Source organism: Sylvia atricapilla, chromosome 1, assembly GCF_009819655.1.
Source record: "Sylvia atricapilla isolate bSylAtr1 chromosome 1, bSylAtr1.pri, whole genome shotgun sequence".
Classification (NCBI taxonomy): Eukaryota; Metazoa; Chordata; class Aves; order Passeriformes; family Sylviidae; genus Sylvia; species Sylvia atricapilla.
Window position 1 is genome coordinate 112,592,349 of NC_089140.1, and position 17,641 is coordinate 112,609,989.

Genomic DNA, 17,641 nt, shown 5'->3' on the forward strand with positions numbered 1-17,641 from the left:
TTAGTTAATGTTCAGTAACTACTTGTCTTTAGTAATTTCCTTAGGACTTTTCATATGTAGAGTTAAGGCACGTGCAACTGGCAGACACATGGACATAATATTCTGTAATGGCTCTGAAGGAACCATTAGAGCTGATCATGTCAATAATCCACAAATTAAAGTGTCCCCAAATAGACCTGAATATAATAGGTTGTAATGGTCGTGGTGCCAATGATGTGCAAATTATGTGTGTCTGTAGGGTCTACATAACTCAGACGAAATACAATTGCAATAAAAAGTGTTTCTCCTTTTTGATGTCATTGTATAAGAAATAAAGTAATTAAACAAATGAACTAAAAATAAAGAAATTCTATTAATTGTTCTGATCAGGTTACTTGTATGGAAGTAAGATTTAATAGGATACATTTGACTGCTTATCCAAAGATATGTCTCTTGTCTTTAATGTCAGCCACATGCACCAAGAACCAATAGAAAGATGGTGGTTTATTTTGAAAATCAGGTAGTTTTGCAGAGGTTCATCTTGGAAAACTGAGTTGTCACTGAAGCTGAAATCTGAAGTGGGTGAAAGATTTGAGGACCAATCAACAGAGTTTGTGCATAAATAAGAGTTTGTCTGGAGAAACTGGTTTGTGGGGGCTCTTACCTGTGAGTCTGATCATGGCACTGCCCAGCTTTTTGAGACTCAAGCTGGTTCTTTTCCTGGGACATTGCCAGCTTTTCAGCTGCAGCAATTGGACAACCAGAAAGGCTGTTGAAAAGCAAAGGTGACGAACAGAAACAACAAGAAAGAACATTGAAATTAATTATTGGGCAAAGGAGATGTATACTATTTTTCTGTGGAAACCAGTGACTTTGATGGTCTGTGCATTTAAGGGAACTGCTGCTGTTATAGCCCAGATTCATCTGTTTTTCAATCCTTAATGCAAAACTGTGAAATCTGTGTATTTTAGGTGATATATCTGGAAACTGAATCATGTAGGAGTTTTCCACAGTTCAGCTTTGATGTTTTGTGTCTGGCAAGTCACTAGTAAATTTTTTGACAAATGACATTTACTTTATCAGCTAAACCATGCATATAAGCCTCCTGCTGATTAAAAGGAAAGTGAATTTTGGAAAAAAATGCAGGGATATACGAGGGACTGTTACCAAAGAACACATTTTGTCATTTCAAATTGTGCTAGCTTATATTTTCCCGTTTGTTTTATTAGATTAGAACATGTTTTCTTATCCTATTCATGGGTTGCTCATGATACAGCTGATGTGCTTCAAAGATAACTGGGGATTGAAAACAGGAGAAACAAAGAAAAAAATATCTGCTTGTGCCTTAAATATTCTTGTAGACAAGTGCTTCATATGTTTGATAAAGACTGACTTACTATCTCTAGTATCAAAACACAGTATGATAAACCTTAATTTTGGTTCACTGTGCAGTAACAAATCAATTAATAAACAAAAAAACCTCAAAAATCTCACAAAAATTGAGAACAAAGAAAGTTGGTTTTGAAACTCTCATGTCTCAAGTTTGATTTTAAGATTTTCCCAGAAGCAGTATAATGGAATATACTGCTCCCAGCAGAAAGCAGTACTGACAAGAGCTGTGCTGACAGCAATGGCTTGATGGAGACAGAGTGTGTTGACTCTCTGCCTCACCTGCAGCCCAGCTGTGATTCCCCAGCTGCCTGTCTGGAAGTCTTTTCCCAATTTTACTTTCTCCCTGCAGGCAGCATGTTAAACAGACCAGAGGGTTCCAGGCAGGAAGATGGCATTCCTGGGGGTAATAAGTGGAGTTTTTAAACAGATTTTTAAAATAGTTCACTTAAATTTTTCTGTTTGGCTAAAAGGGAATATGCCTTGATTAGAAGTTTCTGTCAAAGACTAGCATGTAGTGGTGCAAAACAAATGGGTTTTGGTTTCCATTGGGTTTCCAGTTGTAGCAATAATAATGTGTTTTTCATTCCTTCCCTTCTACATGATGATTTTTCAATCTGATGAAATCGTAGGTTTAAGTCTCATCTATGAAAATACTAGCGGAATTTGCTATCCTCTGTGCTGCAGCCATTTTTTATATAAAGGAATTAAACACAATTATTTGGTTATAAATAATACAGACTGCCCTTGCAGTTCATAGACACTCTTCAGAGTAGCACATAGCATCTAATTCCAAGATGTGCCTATCAATTTGCTCCCGAGTACGTGTTAGGTTTTAAGTGGACAGGAATTTTTCTGATCTACCTTCGGTGTGTGTTGCGATTACTGTTGACATGTCCTCTTCCAGTGCATCCTGGCGTGGGGCACTTTAAAACATTTTCATGCATGGCAAGAACTAAACAGGAAAAAAAATGATAATAAAATGCATCAATTAAAAACATTTTTCTTAAAAAAATTTAATATGTCCTCTTTGAGCTCAGATTTTCAATTCTTTTACATTTTTATCACAAAAGAAGAGGAGAAGCAAAGGATCTACAACACACTGGCCATGCTGCCTCCAGCATAAACCAGTTTATTTCTATATTTCTGTGGTGTGGCTTCCCACATGCACAAAATTTTTAATGCGGAATTAAGTGGAAGTTCCACTTAAGTGGAAGTCCACTTCCACTTCCACTTATACATCACTAACACTGGAACAGGCAGGTGATAGAGGAGCCCTGGGCCACACAGTCCGTGTTACATGGGCCTGCAGTCCCTCTCTGTCCCAGGGAAGGAAAGCTCCCAAGTACAGGAAAGCTGTTTATACATTTTATCAGATATTTTGAGTATGACCCTTTGAGAATACACCTTCTGGTAGTCTGAGCCATGCTGAAGCTACCTTGGACCAACCAGTAATGGTTCCAAGCATCAGCTTACACTCCTGGTAGCAATAACAACCTCTTGTACATTTCTTATGCTCTTGGATGGGGGTCTCCTTCACTAAAACTGACAGTTATGTCCATGTTAAATATTATCCATCTTTGGGGCACAGTGTTTCACAAAATCTGGCTATTCAGTCCACGGGTTGTTCTGCCAGGAACCAAATTCTAACTTTTTTCTAACTTTTTTTTTTTTTTTTTTTTTTTTTTTTTTTTTTTTTTTTTTTTTTAATCCCATCAGGACAGAGCACATCTAATTGGAAGCATGATAATTAACAAGAACTTGTTAATTTAAAGTTTTTAGGAAGTTAATGTTGCTAAGGCTTCCTAATGCAGTCTGCTTAATTCAGCAGATGTTTCCATAAATACCAGTTTAGTACCAGATTTTTTAAAAGGGAGAGCTACAGTAAGGAAGAAGATTTTGGTAAAGTGCAAATATCCTTTTAATTTGTTGTTATGCACACCACCACAAAGAACCATCTGACTAACTAGGTTGTTTAAGTGAATAGTTTCACATTAAGTTTTGGCTTATTATGCAGCATTTCATTGCATCATGTTGCATGTGTCTGCACTCTCACACGCAGACACAAGCCAATGTAATCAGAGCAGCACAGTTAGAAATAAGCAGAGAAATTCAATCCAGACTGGTTATAAAAGGGTTAGTGTGATACTGTCACAAGAGAGGGACCTGCTACAAATGCTTATTTCTTGCTACCTGCTTGTTTTCATCAGTACATCCCATGAGTGCTGAGATGTACTGATGGAAATAACCTTTCTGAGCTCAGCAGTAAAGGGGGACACTAGAAACATCTCTGCATAAGCATGCCCAGGCCTCTCATCTGTTGGCAATGAAAAGCAGCAGCCTCGGCAGCAAATGAGGCCACAGCTCCGAAACAAGCAGGTGATGTTGTGCCTCAGCAAAGGTGTGAGCAAGCAACATCTTGAAGATTCATGGGGCTACAGCATGCAGGTCTGCTGGCAGCATGGGGATAGGTTGTCTGATCTTGTTCTTCCCATAAGGAGCCTGCTGCTGTTTGTAAGGATTCTGCTGAGGAGCACTTGAGCTGCACAAGTGTGGGAAGCAGGACTGCGAATATGAGCTGGAGGGCAAAGAAGGTGTGATGGCTTCTTTCCCAGTCTCATCCTGCAATCTCATGCAGAAAAAAAGAGGATTCTCCTCCAGCACACGCACACATGACACACAATACTGAAACAGATCCAGTTGTTATTCTGGCCTGCAGGGTGATGATACTCACTTTCTAGTGGCACTCTAACTTTATGTGGACAGCCTGAGAGACTGCGGTGGTGAGGGTACAGCCCAGTCACGTGCCCTGTGCCATCACATCCTGGGATGGGGCATTTGGTTTCTCTCTTTTCAGGCCTGGGTGAATCTGCAGAGAAATCAGATAAAAATTTTGTTTGGGTTTAGCCTGTCTGCACTTGTCTGAGTGATCCTGTAACAGTGTGATATTTTCTATTTTAAAATTCATATTTAATTCCTGCCCAAAGTTTTAACAGGGATGTATGCAACTGAAACATCGCTTCATGTTTTCACGCTGTGCCCTTTAAACAATGATTTCCCTCTCCCAATATGCCATTTATGTGCTAAACTATATAGCTTTAGGATTGCAGTGTCATTTATTCCATTCAGAGCCTCAAACAGGACAGAAGCCACAATCCAATAAGCCAGAAAACTGGCAGCATGAGCCAAGAGCAAGATTATAAAGGAATAAATAAAAAAAGGAGAAACAATCTTTTGCTCTGTTAATGTCAGACTCCAGGAAGCTGGGACAACCAAATAAAAGCTGAGGTGTGAAACAAATAAACAAACAAACAAAAAGCATTTCAACCAGAAGCCATTCCTTAAATATCACAGATCTCTAGGCTGTAGGTTCTTTGTTAGGAAACTGAATACATGCCACTTTACATTTGAGAGGCAAGGCAAGCAGCTCCCTCTGGTACACATGGCAGTGCTGCTTTGTGGAGCAGCCCACAAAGGCACTGAAAACATGGAGCAGCCGATACCCTTTCAAAGGCGAGGTCTCAGCCCAGCCCCACAGCTACCACTCTGTAATGGCCACAGTGCATGCCCAATTCCTGTTTCAAGCATCTAGAATTGTGCAGGAAGCACTGGTCAGAAAACCTTTATTTGATTTCCAACAAGGGATCAAAAGTCTGGGCGAGAAAGGAATGATTTCTGGTCCAGAAATTCTCTTGTGAGAAATCTGAAGGAAGTGGCGGCATAAATTGCTGAGGATGGTTTTAGCTCCATCTGTGATTGGCTGCCAACAGCATTTGGTGCTGGGGGAGAAAACAGCTGCAGCCAGAACAGGGAGCTGCCTTCTTCGAGCTCATTTTTCTGGTCTATGAGGTAGGATGTGATTAGGGACAGAATCACTGGAGTAGCTGAGGGTTAAACTTCCTGGCAAGTTTTTAGATAAAAAAAAAAACAAAAAACAACAACAACAACAACAACAAAAACCACAAAAAAAAAAAACACCAAACAAAACAAAACAAAACAAAAAAATATGAATGAAAGAAAATAGACTCAGCATCATCAGGCGACGATACGGTTTTTAGAATCACCGCAAACGGAAAGTGCTGCAATAGTGAACAGAAAATAAAGAGGGACCTTGAAATATGATTTAGTGTTCCTCTGGTAATTGGAAAGGTTTATCATGAAATAGATTTTTTTTTCTGATCTAGCATCCAAGAATGAAAATTAAGAGCTGGTGTATTTGATGGTAGAATTTTTAGAAATAAAACCCAGTTAATTATATAAAGTGGCAAAATTATGTGCCCGATACATTATTGACTACAATCATACGGTGCTTATGCAACCCAAACAAAGCCTGGTGTGTTTCTCCACGGGTGTTACCTCTGAACTCACCTGGAAACTGCAGCTAATTATAATATGTGATAAATCAGGAAAGGATAGATTGTGACATCCTTACATCACTGCTCTTTCCTATATGTGTTGTGAGAAAGTCACATTGACACCAATGTAAACACAGCTACCCTCAGGGTAGGAAAGGATATATATAGAGTTCCTCCATATGCTGAAGTCATCTGAACAAATAAAGGTTCATGTAGTTTAATAAAAAGGTAGATTAGTATCATGCATGCACAGCTTAACACATGCTAATGGAAACACTGCTTGAGACACAAAACTGAGATTGTCTGCATTTTCGTCCCAAATGCTGCAGGAAATATTTTATAGTTGCAGCTCCTAAAAGTGCCTTTCAGTTCTCTTTCACACTAAATGCTTTAGATAAGTAAATTACTATAATATTTACAATGTCCACAGGGACTACTCTAAAGTTATATTAGAAATACCAAAGTAAACCATTTATCAAAAGCAGAAATTGCATCAGTGCTAGGATGACCTCGGGATGTTTGGAAGGCCAAAAGGAAAAGTCAAAGGACAGATTAATGTATTGTTACTTACTACAGAAGGGAGTGTGTGTATAAAATGACATCTCTTGATGTTCTGTAATTATCCTCTGTTGTGGAGTTTCATACGAGACAGCCTAGTTTTTAAATCAAACCCAAATCTTTTAAATCTTCACTTCTGGAAGCCTGATTAAGTGCTGAAAATTAAGTGATGTTCCTACAGGTTTGTAGGATGCCACAAACCCTCAGAAACAATAAAGATTTTGGAATTTACTGGTATTTCTACTGATGGTGAATGAGGCAGGAGAGCACAGCTTGTGCTTTCCTGGCTCAGAAGTGCTAGATATAGCAAAATGTAATATTAATTGATGTAATAATGATTGATACGTGAAGCAGACTGAACTCAGAAAACACATGGCTTAGGAATAAGGTAGTATCTTTAGGAGATGCCAATTTTTCACCCTAAACTTGTCCTTGAGCACTGTTTTATTGCCTTGCCTTTTGGCTGCTGAAACTTTGGAGGTTTGTATTAGCGCCCTACAGAGGAGGAAGCAGAGGAGGAGGAAAAGGAGGAGAAGGAATGTCAGTGCCAGCTACACAGGCCTTTTAGTACCCATTACTGATCATTTCACATAGCAGTTTGGCAGAAAGCCAAATACCTAGCATTTAACCTGGTTAGACGTGAGGCACTAGTGTGAAGGTACATAATTAACAAAATTACCAGCTAAATTCCAGATTCTTTACTGTTGCTATAAAACCCAGTTCAGAATCCTCTATCAGTCACAGGACAAATGCTTAAGCCAGCAAGAAGAGCCAAAAATACTTCCTTACGTTTGCTGCTAAATATCTGTCTCCCACCAATGTCAATAACTTTGGTTTGTCTCCTTTCCCCTGCTAGATGCTCCAGAAGAAACCTATCCAGCTCCTTGTAGGTGCTGTGGAACACATGCCCTTGCTCTGCCTGCAGAGCGATTGCTTGCTCTAGCAAACTCAAGTTCCCTTTTGTTTTGTCCAGCTCAACTGACACATCTGTGGTTTCTGACAGGCACTCATTGTCGTCTTCCTCGCTTTCAGGGAAGAGATTCTGAACTCTCTTCTCAAAAGGATCCGAGTGAGGCTCCTGGGATGCTGTTAGCTCTGCTTCTGAGTCACAGAGTGTTTCACAAGGACCATATTCTACCTCTTCCTTCTTAATTTCTGGGACTTCCAGGATGCTGGGTTGGTTACACTCTACAATAAATTTCTGAGTTACATGGGGCTTTACACTAGTTTCTTCTGAGAAATTTGAAGAGCTATCCCACTCATTGTCCATAATTTCAGAGTTACTTTCGTTTTCCTCAGATGAACAGTATTTTGGGTCAGAAATAGCAGTCTTTTCCTTTCCTTCAGCTGAGCTAATCAGGTAACATTCATCAGCGTCATCACTTTCTGTTTTTAAGGATTGAATGCCACTATCATTTAGATTTTCTGCCACTGTTTGACTAGGTGCATCTTTTGCTACTTTTCCCATGTTCATCAAAGATTTAGCCACGGCATCTTGATAACTGCAGTAGTTGTCTTTCCTCTGACTGGAATTTTCTTGCCCACCCAAATCAGGGGTTTCCTCAGATGATTTTGGAGTACTCTCCTCTGCATGAGAAAAAAGGCAAGAGAAATATGTAAGAACTAATTTTTGTATCTTGTCAAAGTGACATGAAGATATTGACTCATCAGTTACTGTTTCATTACTTAGAAAGATACTCTGAAATGATTGAATTCACACCAAGGATCTGTTTGAAATGACTGCTTGCAGCATGATGAAAAACCCTTCCCATATTATATATACTTCATATTATAGTTCCAACACTAAATAAGAAAAAATTATACCCCCATTTCTCAACGATGGTGAAAACATATATTTACTTACAACACATGCACACACAGTCATAAACATGTATGTAAATATAATGTTCCATACATTCATATAGATAGATAGATAGATAGATAGATAGATATAGATATAAGCACACAAACACATTTTAAAATTCCTCTGATCTATTTTAACTTTTATTTCATCTAAGATTCCCAAATATTTTCTCAAAATAAACCCTAATTACTTTCCCAGTCACCCCGGATCCCATGAAAGATCTTGATGGAAAAATCCTCAATACTTCACAAAGGGCAAGCTCCTGGTCACCATTGAAATTGCCACACTAAGTGATAGATCAGGTCATGCACAGGCAAACAGAAATGGTTGTTATGTACAGACTCATAAAAGACTTGTTAAAGACACCACTGAAGTGCATCCTGTCTTTATAAACATCTTTCTTCAGAAGAAAAGCAGCAGCCAGCAGGTAATAAAGGCTGCATGTAGGAGAGGTAGTCAGTGTGGAAGACAATATGCCTTTTGTATCTCATTTAATTTTTTATAAACATTTCCTCTGACAAGGACACTCAAAAATACATCCCCATCATCTTCCTTTCTGGTAATTATCTCTCTAAAATCAACACTGGTTTTGCCAGGATCAAGTAAATATTGCCATAGTAACTAAAAGCATTTTTGGATGAAGGGAAGAATTTAGTCACAACACTAGCCCCTTCAATAATGCTGATTATAGGGTACATTCTTTTGTTGGGATCTATTCAACATAAACTGAAAAATTTAACATTTTACTTCCTAGAAAGGAGGATGAATAAACAAGCATAGACTATTTCATAAGACGTGTCTGTCCTTCCCCGAAACAGAAGAACTCCAGGTTTAAATAATAAATTAAGCATAGCCTAAAATGCAAATGAAGTTTCTCTCAATGACACAGTGAGCTATTAAGAGAAAGTGTAAAGGGTTATGATAATTTTAAAGTATTATGAACTACAGAAAACAAATAAAAAGCATTTTCAGTGAATATGTCCAATTCATTGAACTATTCTCTCAATCCACTTAACTACCCACATGTGTACAATAATGATTTATAGACATTATACCTAATTATGCATATTTGGGCTGTGTTAGAGTGCCTAACAAAAGCTCTAGAAAGCAACAATTACCTCTGTTGCTTAGCTACATAGTTTAAAATATTCCTATTAAGTGCAGATTATTGTGGAGGGGAAAAGGGGGACAAAAATGCACATGTGCACCACAATGCATTTCACTTTACTGCTGCCAAACTGTTAGCATTTTGGGTCATTTCCAGTTTACATAATTGTTTGGTTCAACTGTTTGTTATATGTTAAAAGAAAATATTGATTAATTCTTATTCTTCTTCAGAAAATTGGACTCATGCAGGCAGAGGTGGCCTTGTGCACTGTGTGCATAAAGTTGTATTTAAAGAAGTGTCTGTAAACCTCCGTGTAACTTTTTAGCAGCTGGTCTAGTACCACACACATTGCAGTATTCTGAATAAAGTCTGCCATCTTTTCACATCTCAGCAAGTAAGAATGATGGTTTGGCTCTATAACTAACTTTAGTCAAATGGATTTCCATTATTTGCTCTTCTGCCATTTGGAAAATAACAGAATCCCATCAGTGGGTAATTTCAAAAAGTAACAAGATCAATCTTAGAAGAAATCTCCCACTCATCAAAAGAAAACAAATCAAACAAAATGCTCAGTTGTAAGAGGAGAATTTTTCAGTTATTTTTATGTGTGAAAGATGAAAAATAAGTTCATGATAAAAAAATATTTGTTCCTTAAAAAATCCGCAATTTTTAAAGCAATGTTTAAAAATTTATTGTTGAATCAGTCTTAATGGTTCAGCTGTCTCAGCTTTGCTTTTTACATCTACAGGCTGTAAATTTACTTTTAAAATAATCAAAACTCAGCTTAGTTTACAGTTGCATCAATCCATGAATTGAATTATTAACTGATCAACAGAAAAGAATCATGAGTTCACAATAAAGAGAGCAATATTACACTAAGAAATCTCAAGTAAACCTACATACCCAGACCACTGAAGCTTTCACTGAAATTTGTTTTGTAGCTGGAAAAAATTATGCAAATTATGTAAGTTTTATTATCACTGACACAAGCAGGCTGGAACGTATCATACTGGGATCAAATAAATATTTTCAAAGTCAAGTGGGATTTTTTCTTTTGACTGAAAACCATGGTTTCCCTACTTTTTTTATCAACAGATTTGGCCCAACACCTTTTCCTTTTCAAAAAGGAAACTTTAAAAAAGTTCAATAACTTAGGTTTGTCAGTATATGACACAGAGTCCACCTTTACACCCATCATAGTAATTTCTCTTCATCAAGTTTCTCAAGATGTGCAGAGGACAGAAAAAGGGGAAGAAAAAGACGTTACTGAATGCAACTCTGGATTGTCAGGAGCCAGGTTGAATCAACACAAAAATTTAGCTAAAATCCAAATATCTAAAAAAAAAAAATAAAAATGTTGCAACAAAAAATAACAAAACCCCAAGACATGAACCATACAGGAACCCTTACTCCAACAGATTCCCTTCTGGTGTTAGGAGCTAGAAATAATCCCTGCAGCCTGATCCAGCTGCGAGAGGTATGGGATTTTTTCCTTGATGATATTTTTCTTAAAAATGTCACCCAAAAGACAGAGATATTGTGTATCACCTGTTAATGTTCTGTTTGAAGATGGAGCTACCTTCTAGGCTTTCACAGCAATGGGATGCAGACCTTTGGAAAAATCTCCTCCCAGAAGATTTGCAAGTTACAGCTGACTAAAAACTTTGCTGTTATAGAAATGCCACAAAGACCTCCACTATTTTGGTAGAATAAGGATTTGACTCTCATCTGAATGACATTCTTCTTTCTCTTCCATGTTTTAGAGTAATCATATGTATATAATTTGTGGAGTTTGTTTTGTTTTAAGGGAGTTTAATTTAGAGTGGATATATACACATATAACTAATCTCAGTTCATCATAAAATAATAGGACAGCCCAGGCTGGAAGGGACCTTGAAAAGCCATCTGGGTTCAGTCTTTTGTGATAGAGACCCTAGATAATATAATCTACCATCCTGTCCTTCAAAAATATTTGATAGAAGAAATTAAGTGGAAAATAAAATATCTTTTAATTCTGATAGCAACCAGCAACTGAGTGACATTTAAGTTCATTCAGTTTACATATTATCTATGATTTCTAATTTCCCAGTGCCAGATCAAATTTCTTCTGTTTTAACATTTTCTGTGTGCAGGTAACTGCCAGTGTCCTCCTGATGTTTTCCACTGATATCTTCTCACTTGTCTGATTAACTATTCTGGCAGGACTTCTTAAACAAATATGTGAAAAGCAATTTGGTTGGAAACTTTTGGTCAACTTAAATATATATTAAAAGTATATTAGAAAGGAAGAGTAAGCAAAATATACTATAGCTATATCTTTCTGTTCTCCTATCCTTGTCCATATTTTCCAGCATACACATTGTAGAAGCTGCTCTAAATTGTTGGATGTGTTTGGCTTACCAGTGTTGGAATAACAAGTATAAAAGTGCTGAGTCTAATAATCGTGTTAAACAGAACACACACAGCAGTCACACGCATGAAATTGCTTTGCTAAATGTTAAAGTCAACAATGTTTTGCTAAGCATTATTTTTCCTTCCTAAGAGCTCTATATATTCCAGTGAAAATCTGCTCTTTAGAAATGTGTGGGATGGTGGTGGGCTTAAGCTTGTCCTTTGCAAGAGGTAGCGGAGAAGCAGATGCTGCTCCATATCTGACCTGCTGCAGTAGTTGTCTCTGTGTGACCTACAAAACATTTACTAGAGGCCAGGAGAAGTTATTGTACAAAATAAATGAAAGTATGATGCTTAAACCTGGATAGAAAGACACCATTTCAACTGTCTTAGAAGTCAAAAATGTCTTGCATCCTGTTTCAAAATGCCTTTTTTTATCTCCCTTCCTGTGGAATTCAAGTTCAAGTCGAGTTCAAGCAACTACCTGGAGCTGAGCTAGTTTCCAGGACACTGATATCTTCCTGTAGCTCTGTCCTGTCTTCATTTTCTTCTTTGCATTCCAGGCTGGGGCTGTAGTGGCGGGGTTTCATTAACAGGGACTTCCTTTTGTTAACGGGAACACCTGACACCTGATCTTCAGCTTTTCTCTTCTTAGCCATGGAGCATTTGTAGGCACTGCAATGGTCAATTGCCAGAGACAGAGAAAAAAATGGGAGAAGTGAGGAGCAAATTGTTCTAAAAATAGCACCACCCTATAGTTTAATTCTAAGTATAAAAGTGAGAACTGACAAAATGCTAAATCACTTGCAGTTTCAGCAAATTGTGTCTATTGGATATTTAATTTTAGTTCAGGTACTGAAAGCCCAGGCCGCAGGCAAGTCCCATTTCTTTTCACTGCTGCCAAAATCTCTTCGGGGGAAAGGGAATGAGGAATAAAACAAAACAAAAAAGAATCCATATCCCAACAGCCTTAAGGAAAGGGTAAACAAAATCGTAGTGTTGATACTCCAGGAAAACAGCTGAAGGGAAAATAATACCACCAGTTGTATTGCAAAATCCCAAGCCCTTGGTTCATTACCTTTACATCAATATGAACATACAATTACACATGCTGAGATCAACAGCATAAAACCTGTGAGAAACACACTGTACATTGATAACATTTTGCAACACAGGTCCCTCTTTCAATATTGGTCCTGAGCATTGGTTTCATTTAATTTACTCCAGCCATAAAGATCTGATTTAACCTCTTCTCAGGTCTCTGTATAGATTATGAAAAAAGACTCCTACAAAGGGCTATTCATTTCACTAAAAACTATATCTATGTAAAAAAAAGATGGAGCTGTTCCTGAGAAAATTGTTATCCAGTTCAGATGCCTAACTTTCAGATGACTGACAGGAGGAGGAATGGTAGGATTTTAGAGAGGAAGACCTTTAGCATGTTTAATGTGCTTCTTTCAGCTCCTAATAGACCAATATTCTATAATATAATAGATCTGAATATTCATTTGGCTCTACAGTTATTTAGCCAAACCTTTGTCCTGGTACAAATCTGTATGGCGTGTAGGTGTTACAACATAAGACACATCCCTAAAAAGACTGGAATTTTCAACACTCTTTTCGTAATAATTTTTCATGTAAGTGATTTGACATGATTTTGTTTTACTCTCACACAGAGTATACTAAGAAATTTTTGTAGCACGAATAATAGTGGTCATATTATATCTGTCAGAGATGAAAAAACTACATATATGGATATGTGTAATCCGCTCAATGGTTTCTCAACCTTAGGTACCCCCAGGGTGCATTACAAATCTACACGATGCCCTCAGGTGTTGGATTTTGCATTTGGCTCACTGACTTAGCTGCAGGATTTGAAAAAAAAAAAAAAAAAAAAAAAAAAAAAAAAAAAAAAAAAGAAAGGAAAAAGAAAAAGTATGAAGAGAACTCCTATTCGTTACACATCTTACAAGCTGAGCAGCATAAATTAATCCTTCCAAGGTATCTTATGTGCACTAAATTGGCTCAGGTTCTGATTGTTTTGGATGAAAGCATATGACTAACTTGAGCTTTTGAGCTTTTTGTTAAAAAAAACCAAAAATGCTTTTGGCTAATCACCTTTTTGGCAATCCTTCATTGCAAATATAAAGGACATGTAAATACAAAAATCTGCATTTTAGGGGGAATGGTAAAATTCCATCATATGCATCTCAAACACTGCATATTCTTGATCTGAAGGGCAAAATGCTATTGGCATCTGGAATCCAGGAATATGGAGTGGTAAGCATATTCTGTAGTTGAAAAAAAGTATTTTTTCTGTGTTATTTCTCTGTTTACAAATAGAGGATAACATGAATATCATAATAAAGGTAAGAATCACAGTAGTATCCATGTACCACTGGAAATAATGTCCTTATAACAGATATCAGAGATGGATGAAGTGTCAAAATATATACATGACTTCTTCTAAGGAAATATAGTTACTTAGCTCATATTTGTGAATGGCAGTTCATACCAGTCGTGTTGTTCCAGGAAAATTGAATAAATTATCAAATTTTGAAATTCCTTCATACACAATTATTTTTTAAAACCAAAACCTTCAGTAGGTTTGCTTTTGATACTTCTCGTTTATTTTTCAAGTTACCCTCAAGTAGATACTGTGAAAGTGTTTAGGATATGATGAATTTCCAGTGTTTATTCCTGTTTAACAAAACTACAGCTGTTTCATACACCAGAATAATTAATAGGTTTTTTGGAACAGAAGGTCCAGTTGGATCATATAATATGTCCTCCTGTGCAACACAGGTCACAGAACTTCATCTATTTCTTCAACTTTAATCCTGTAATTTGTCTGAGTATAGTCAAGATTTGACTAACCTCAAGTTAAGGGAAAATATGATAATATGGTAAGTTCATTGCTGTTTTCTTGCTCACTGAGTGCAATATTTTCCTAGTAACGTAATGTTAGAGATCCTACATTGTGAGCTGGCATAACACTTATTCAACACATTGGTTTTTCACCACAACTGGAAAAAAGAGAGTCAAACTCAGATATTAGCAGACCATGGTCAAGACCACTGTGGGAATACTGCTGCCACCTGCCACCTGCAGATCTACTCTGGGAAGTGAGAGCACAAGGATCCCACCTAACAGAACCAGCACAGTTTACAGCAGTAAATCAAAAGCTGCTGCATCAAAGTTGGGACAGGCAGCCCACAGATGATCTTGGGAGCACATTGGTCGTGTTAGAAAATTTCTCCTCTATGAAAGACTGATACATTAGCTTGTCCTTATTGTATCTTTTTCTGTTCATGAGCAGCCACCCATACAGGTTTTCTCTATAGATCCCATCATTTTTAAAAAATACATAAGATTCAACTTTTAGTAAAGTCATCCTTGAAACTACTCTATTACAGGAAGTTGACAAACATAGTTGTCACTTATTTCTTAGGAAGTTCAAATTTCTCTCCATTCTCCAGGAAGCGATTTTTCAGCTCTTGGTTTTGCTGATGGTCCTTTAAATTGCTATTTTTGAGATTTACTTAGAATCTCTTATTTTGCAGGAAAAAGTTTGAAGTTCTATCATATATCAGAAATTCCTCCCCTTTTCTACCTTACAGTGCATAAAATGAAAAGTTTAAATAAAACCAGGAAAAAAAATCACAAATGGCAGCTTTTTCAAGTACACATGATTTGCTAAGGATTTGATAATGGAAAACAAAAATTTCAGTACTATGAAGAGAATATATTTATACCTTTGTAATATTCACGTCATGGTGATTTTACCTTAATCCTTAAAAGTTTGTATTTCTCTCTTTTCCTTGTGCACATCCATACATAGATACATGTAGGTTATCACTGATTTGTCAAGCTCTACTTTGTCAAGTGGTAAACCTATAATTTAGCTTCTCTATTACTCGTCTCCTAAATTCAACATCTAATAGTTTTGTTGCTATTTATCAATGGCTTGCTTGTTGTCATGGAACACTGATTCAGCTGTCAAGGTTATTTGGTAATCCAAGGCTCATAAAACAGGAGAAGCTCTTTTTGTTATCAGCCCAAAGCCAATATATAGTTGGGAGTTTTTCCCAGTTTAGTTGTACTTAAATTTAATAGATAACAAATCATGTTTGCATTACCTAGAATGAGCAAAGTTTTTATTATATCTTTTTTTCATGACTGATTCAGTTCCAGGACCAGTCTAGTGTCAATTATCATAGTGTGAGCTGAGAGATTAAAATCTAAGACACTTAGAACCTGGTTGCACATACCGAAAAAAAAAAAAAATCCAAGATAAATCTTTCATAGATATTTCATACCAAAATAGATTTGGGGGGAAATTCTTGGGTCTTTCTTCAATTTCTTTTCAGATCACATCCTGCACTGGTACAGTGGACAGGCAATACTGTCCACTGGTTCCCCACCACAAAACAATGTCTCAAAAGAAAGATAGAGGTTATAATCAGTCCCAAACACATAGTACTTTTCTTTAAAACTGGTGATAGTTGGATTTTTTTGTTTTTTGGTTGGTTGGGTTTGGTTTGGTTTTTTGTGGGTTTGTCTTGTTTTGTGGGTTTTTTTTGTGGGGGGGGGGATTTTTTTTGTAATTGGTTCATCTAAGTGATATGTTTGTCAAGCCTTCAACCCGACCTTTAACCACATTGTATCCAGCAAGGATTTGTTGTAGTTAATCTGCTGGCAAGACTTCCAGACCTCTGAGGATTTTTTTCTTATTCACAGTATCCTGCAGATTGGCAAAGCATGAAAACAGAGCAAAGAATTGTCATAGTGGATAAAACTAGGGGTACATTCAGCCTGAAAACTGGTGTTTAATAATGCTTGTAATGGATGCCATGTAAAATAATGAGACCAGAACACATCACATACATTTCTTGGATTCAAGAGAGAAAATAATTGCCTTTAAATATTAAGGCACTTACATTTATTTTCTACTGCTGTGTGAGGATCACATACCTTATGTGAGTTTGTGCAACAAAACTGAGTGGAACTTTTTAGTTGTTGAGAAAATTATTTTAAATTTGTAATATGAATTCGATTTTGACTGTGTGCCTAATTATTGAATTACAGTTGAAGGAGACAGGATCTTCTGATGTGCAGAAGCATTTAACTTCACACTAGTATTTACACAGAGAAGGTCAGTCTAACTACTCTTTAATCACATTGTGGTAAAAGATATTGCCAGATGCTTTGGACTTTGATTGGATTTATTTTTTCCTAAACTTTCAGATGCCCTAAGGCAATGTAGTCTAATACTACATTTTCCATACAGGAGGGAAGAGTTGGTGTTTGAAAATTCAGGGATTCTTGTCCCTCAAAGATGAAGTTGGGACATATAAGTGTCTGTCATGGTTGGGCTTCTTCTAAAATTTTAAGAATCAGAAATATCTAAGAGGATAGTAAATTTTGAACATCTCCCCACTGTAGTCTGTCTTTTATATCTGTTTGTTCTCTAAAACACAGATGAACTGGATTCTGTCTAATTCCTTAGCACAAGAGCTTCCTAAGGTTTAGGCCAGAGCAGTGAAAATATCTGATAACCTAAAATCACAAAAAAATCTTGAGTTCCTCATAAACTGATGATGATTAGGAGAATTTATTAGCACTGGATACAGAAAGGTGATGATCTGCTCCTAGGATGGATCACATGTCAGTTCAAATTACATTGCTGATATAATTTACATCAACCATCAATGACAGAGGTTCATGAAAGGAGCTGTAATGTCAGAGTTTAAAAGGAGTGCTGGTAGCCTCACCACTGCAGTGGAAAACCCAAGTGGGTGTTGCCAATTACGGTAACTTCAGATGGACAGCAAAGGTTGGGAAGGAAGGTGGAGTGTTACTGTGACTCAGTGGTTTGTTGTCAGGTTATAACAGATTTATGTTCCAGTTTCTTCATTAATTCTCACTGTTTGTGAAGAGTGTATGTAGCTCTTATAGCTCAGTGAGAGTGAAAGTGTTGCCAGCTCAGGTTGCTCT

The 17,641-nt window shown here is 37.0% G+C and overlaps 1 protein-coding gene across 1 annotated transcript in view; it reads right to left on the minus strand.

Moving 5' to 3' along the window:
• The window catches only part of ST18 (ST18 C2H2C-type zinc finger transcription factor), a 67,113-nt gene that overhangs the window by 39,145 nt on the left and 10,327 nt on the right, over window positions 1-17,641 (minus strand). The window contains exons 2-6 of the mRNA XM_066330975.1: window positions 12,129-12,319; window positions 7,071-7,868; window positions 4,103-4,237; window positions 2,233-2,323; window positions 644-748 (exon numbers count right to left, since the gene is read on the minus strand). Coding sequence (XP_066187072.1) covers window positions 644-748; window positions 2,233-2,323; window positions 4,103-4,237; window positions 7,071-7,868; window positions 12,129-12,303 — 1,304 coding nt within the window. The 5' untranslated portion in view covers window positions 12,304-12,319. The remainder of the gene's footprint in view (window positions 1-643; window positions 749-2,232; window positions 2,324-4,102; window positions 4,238-7,070; window positions 7,869-12,128; window positions 12,320-17,641) is intronic.